Source organism: Mus pahari, chromosome 12 (genome assembly GCF_900095145.1).
Source record: "Mus pahari chromosome 12, PAHARI_EIJ_v1.1, whole genome shotgun sequence".
Classification (NCBI taxonomy): Eukaryota; Metazoa; Chordata; class Mammalia; order Rodentia; family Muridae; genus Mus; species Mus pahari.
Genome location: NC_034601.1, coordinates 40,029,141 through 40,034,178, shown reverse-complemented (window position 1 = coordinate 40,034,178; position 5,038 = coordinate 40,029,141). Strand labels below are relative to the sequence as shown.

Genomic DNA, 5,038 nt, shown 5'->3' with positions numbered 1-5,038 from the left:
CACACACACACACACACGCGCACACACACACACACCCACACGCACACGCGCGCGCGCACACACACAGACACATGCACTGGCCTTTAATATAACAAATCGTAAATAAAGTTTTTCTTTTTTTTTTTCTCCAGGGTGTCTGTAGGAATCCCCTTACCTCTCCCCGCCACCCGCCATTGTTCTGCTCTGCGTGTTTATCTTTTGCTGTACAGAACCACAGGATGCACCAGGTTTCTGACTCAAATTACTGTCCACTCAAGTTAGCTCCCACTCTGATTTGTAGGATGGACTACTATGTTGTCCTCTAAGCACCGGAGAGAGGCCAGTAATGAGAATGCAGACAAAACATGCATACACATATAAAATAATATAAATAAATCTAAAACAAAAAAAAAACAATTATGGAGTGATTCTTTCACATTTTTTACTATATTACTCTAAAATAGCAAGCAAAGGGGAGAACCTGGCGGGGCGGGGGCTCGGGGCGACGAGGGCGTGGTTGTAGATCTCTTTCCTCCCTACTAGAGGAGCTAGAGAGTCTGCGTGTGCGGTGGAGGGGGCTTTCTCTACGGCGAATAGTAGTGTCCCTGCTCACAGGTGTTGCGGAGATAGCCTCCATCGTGGAAGAGCTCAGACCCGGAGAAGCTGGTGTCTAGCTGCGGCCCAGAGCAAGTATGGGCAGTCGGGTGAGTGGAGTCGGAGATGCGAAGGAGGGCGGAATGGGAGATCTGGAGCCGCGGCTCTCAGAAGCCAGTGGAGCCTGCGAGAGGAGCAAAGAAGCTGTTCTTTGGAGAAGGGGTATCCGGGGCTCGGAGCTCTGTAAGGAAGCACGAGCCGGAGAAAGCCCGGGAACGCGTGAATCTGGGATGGGCGGCTTTGCTCCTTGCTGCGATTCCATAGCGAAAACACGGCCTGAGCCCCATGGCTCCCAGAAGGGGAGGAGTAGCTCATTTGCGTCCCTTATGTTGGTCCTTAACCTGAGGCAGGGGTGTAGCCTAGTAATCTAGCTTGCTCTCTTTCTCACCCTGCTCTCTTGCTGCATTTCTGGCCCTTGCCTAGAAAACCATGAAGCATCTAGTAGTACTGCAGCGAGCAAGCTTCCAAGAGGATTGTCAGCCCCTGCTTGTTAAATGCCAAGGTATTTAGAGGAGAGGCCGACATTTTGAGTCTTTGGTACTGTTTACAAGGCAGGAAATTTTAAAAGGAAAAGTGGGCATACGCCTTATTCTTTATACGCACGGAATTGGTCGAATTGGATGAGAATCTAAACGCAATTAAACCCCCAGGTACCGCTTTTCATCAGGCTAGCAAAGACCGACTTGCGTTACCTTTCTTAACAAAGAGGAATGCAGGTCTGTCAGCTAGATGCTCTTAATGGTCAAACAAGGAATTGCTTTTCTGTTTTACAAAGAATCAGAGAGAGAAGTTCATCCCCCCGCCCCCCAAGTCTCTGTGACTGCAATGAAATAAGGTATAAAAATCAGACCTAGAAAGAATAGGGGAGTGGGAACTATGCTCCTAGCAGGTGTGGAGTTGTCAGCTAAGACCCAGGAGCTAATAAACATCCATCTTCTTGATGAGAATTGTAGGAGGATTTTTTTTTTTTTTTTTATCTTCATGATTGGACTCTCTAGTTAATTCTTGATTGGTTAATCTTTTAGCATCCATTAAATTCCGAGCACCGTCTTCAGTGTTTTAACCGTGGAATTGTCACCTCACACCTGTGATATTGCTGCAGCACTGACTTGCTAGTTTTGCAGTAGGCAAGCTCCTAGGATCTTTACCATTCAAAATTGCTATTTAATAAAGATTTTTGTATATTTGCATATGCACAATAAGATCTCTTGGGAGTGGGACTCAAGAATAAGCAGAAAATTCATTCATGTTTCATGTAGGTCTCACACACACCCTCAGATAATGCCATGATTATACAGTTCCTCTTGAAGACTGTAACTATCACATGATGGCAGGTGTGGAATTTTTCATGATACCATTGTCAGTATGCAGAAGTTTCAGATATTGAAGCATTATGATTTTTCAATTTCCCACCTATGTTTCATTTAACCCTGAGATTAGTCCTGATGTCTTCCCCCCGGGCTCCAGGACGTTAAATAATGTGTCTTACCTAATACATTTTGGATTCACTCTAGACTGGAGTATTCCCTAGTTACCATCCAGCAATCCCACGTCATCTTTCTGAGAAACAGAAAGCCTACCGCTGTCTGGCATGAACTAGAGGAGAATATAATAAATATGATGTTAATTTTTAATAGTGAAGCCTCTCCTTTGACTCCCTGATCTCTATGTTTTTGGTTTTCACCATCCCCAGGAACCACTCCTCAGTCTTCTGTGTGCACCTGTTTTTTTCTTTTGTCTTATAACACTGTTATTTTTCACTACAAAAGCCAGATATCCCTGCATTTTCTTATTACAGCCTTTGTTAGAGCCCTGGCTTCATTGAGAGAGAAAGGCATAGTGGTTAAAAATAATGGTGTAGAATTAGCATGCCACAATCTGTTAGCTGGAGATAAAGTAAAATGTATTGATCCCTAGCTGCAGAACCAGAGGATACATTTGGCTAGATTTTTCCAGTTATCCTACATGATAAGAACGAATGGAGAACAGGCTCACCCATAGGGAGAAAAAATAGCTGAAGTCCCCAGGGCACAGCCCTTTTAGAAGGTGGTGCTGGTATGGGTGAAAAGGGGGAGGGAGACCGGGGGTTTCATCCTTTTAGGGAGCTCATCACATTTAACTTCCTAATGGGTAGTGACTTAGTTGTGAATCCTTAGATCAATGAAGTCAGGGGAAGTCTCAAAGTAGGCGTGGCATATTCATGCTACACCCACCCCACCTCCACCCCCAAAACAAATTGTCTGGGCGAACAATAATTTGTAGGAAGGATCACTCAGATGATGGAATTTTTGATTTTCTGTAGCCTTAGGTTGTAGTAAGGAAGACCCAACTCTGCCATGTAGAAGGAGTACCAGAGCATACACCTTTATTACTGTCCATGGAGTTCAGGCAGAAAGTCTGAAAGACTGGGGTGTGAAAACAGAAAAGCACTTAGGTATGGGGTGGTATTGGAGATGTCCACAGGATAAGACACCACCTCTTTCAGGGAGATGAAAGATCACAAGGAACACCAGGATCAGGACTGTGATGGAGGTTCTGGGTCTATGACACTTTCAGAGAGTGCTGGCAGAGCCAAGTCTTCTCCCTGACTATAATACCTATGCCTACAAGTACCATTGGCCTGAAGAGAGGCATACACACTGTTCTGCTCTTCATCCTCTATGAGTTTAAACTGCAGACCCTGGCTAGGACAACTTTCCTTCTTATGTTACCTAAACCCAAATGAAGACATGTATTGACCTTTACCAGTTAAGATTCTGCCACTTGTTTAGGAAAACTCAAGTTTACATAATGAGATTAATCTCTGTGACATACCATGTATCATGAACTGGTGTGTCACTTCTCCCAGTAACATTTCCTACATGATGTTTTTGGTCATGGCATACATAAACCAAAGCAACAATTCCATACAGTGGGAAGGAAAAAGGATGTTAAAATTGGAGTGCTTTCACTGGGTAGAGGAATTCTTATACCATATCAAAATTACTTCCAGATCTTTAAATGGTATTTTCCAGTGCTGGGTGTGGTAGAACACACCAGCAATTCTAACTCAGGAAACAGAGACAGAAGGATTAGGAGTTCAAGGCTATCCTTGGCTACATATCAAATTCCAGGACCATCCTGGACTACATGCTATTCTATTTCATCCCACCCCAACCAGACTCTTCATTTTTTTAAAGACTCTACTCAATTCCTCTACCATCATACCCTAAGCCCACAGGAAAACAGACATAATAAGACAAAGAGAAATTTTAGGGCAATGAGATTGGCTCACTTTAGAGGTTGTGTGGACAATAATCTCTAGAGGCCACTGTATCTGAAAGGCAAGGCAAAAGTAGGGATTAGTTCAGTCATGCCTTGAGAATGAAAGAGTCCCTCAGATGGCAAACCATTCTTTGACCACCATCTTTATCCACCCCCCCAAACCAATGGCATTTAAGTGGTTATGGTCCAATGATTTAGAAATAAGCTCCAGTTTATGGTAGCAGAGGCTGATAGCATACACATTTAGAATAGGGTGTCCACACTGGGTTTGTTGTAGCAATAGATCAGAGCAACTTGATTTGGTAAATATGTACTTGTGAGTTAAGAAAAGGGGAGAAAGGTGAAATAACAGACTGCCTCTATAGTCAAGGCCTAAGCTTGGGGGTTGGAGATTTGGCTCAGTGGTTAAGAACACTGACTGCTTTTCCAGAGGTCCTAAGTTCAATTCCCAGCAAGCAACCACATGGTGACTCACAACCATCTGCAATGGGATCTGATGCCCTCTTCTGGTGTGTCTGAAGAGAGTGTCAGTATACTCATATACATTAAATAAATAAATGAATAAACAAATAAATAAATCTTTAAAGACCTAAACATGGTAAGATGGTCTGCAAAGGATTAAGGCCCATTAGACCCTTAGGGAGGAAGCTCTACTAGCAGTTCTAACAAACACCAGCAAGAAAAGTTCTTTAGAGACAAAGCCTATGAGAATGTACACCTAAGGAAAGTCAGTGAAGCCAATGTACATAGAGGTATGCATCATAGGAAACTGCCATGGTAGAAAATGATGTGTGCACTTCAAAGTAGAGAAGGGAAAGCTTTTCTACTATGGGGCTGAGCTGTAGATAATTTGGGGAGAAAGATCATGAGGCCTCAACCCTAGGCAAAGAATTATTGGCTATTAAAGGAGTACTGAGAGCAAGAGAAATAATCTTCCAGATGGAAGAAAATGCACTTAATTATCCAATGAAAATGGTCAGCCCTGAAAATATGTGCAAACAACTAATATTATACAGACTGAGCATGTATATACAACAGCAAGAAAATGAGTCCAAGAAACAACAATATGAACTAACCAGTACCCCCTGAGCTTGTGTCTCTAGCTGCATATGTAGCAGAAGATGGCCTAATTGGCCATCAT

At 43.2% G+C, this 5,038-nt stretch overlaps 1 protein-coding gene across 2 annotated transcripts in view; it reads left to right on the top strand.

Annotated features, from left to right (window-relative positions):
• The first annotated feature begins 488 nt into the window (after positions 1-488).
• LOC110329603 (OX-2 membrane glycoprotein) overlaps positions 489-5,038 on the top strand; it is a 26,575-nt gene continuing 22,025 nt past the window's right edge. For both annotated transcript variants that reach the window (XM_029544779.1, XM_021209332.1), the window contains exon 1: positions 489-683. Coding sequence is in view for 1 of the 2 variants with exons in the window: in XM_021209332.1 (XP_021064991.1) it covers positions 672-683 (12 nt within the window). In the remaining variant the exon portion in view is untranslated. The remainder of the gene's footprint in view (positions 684-5,038) is intronic.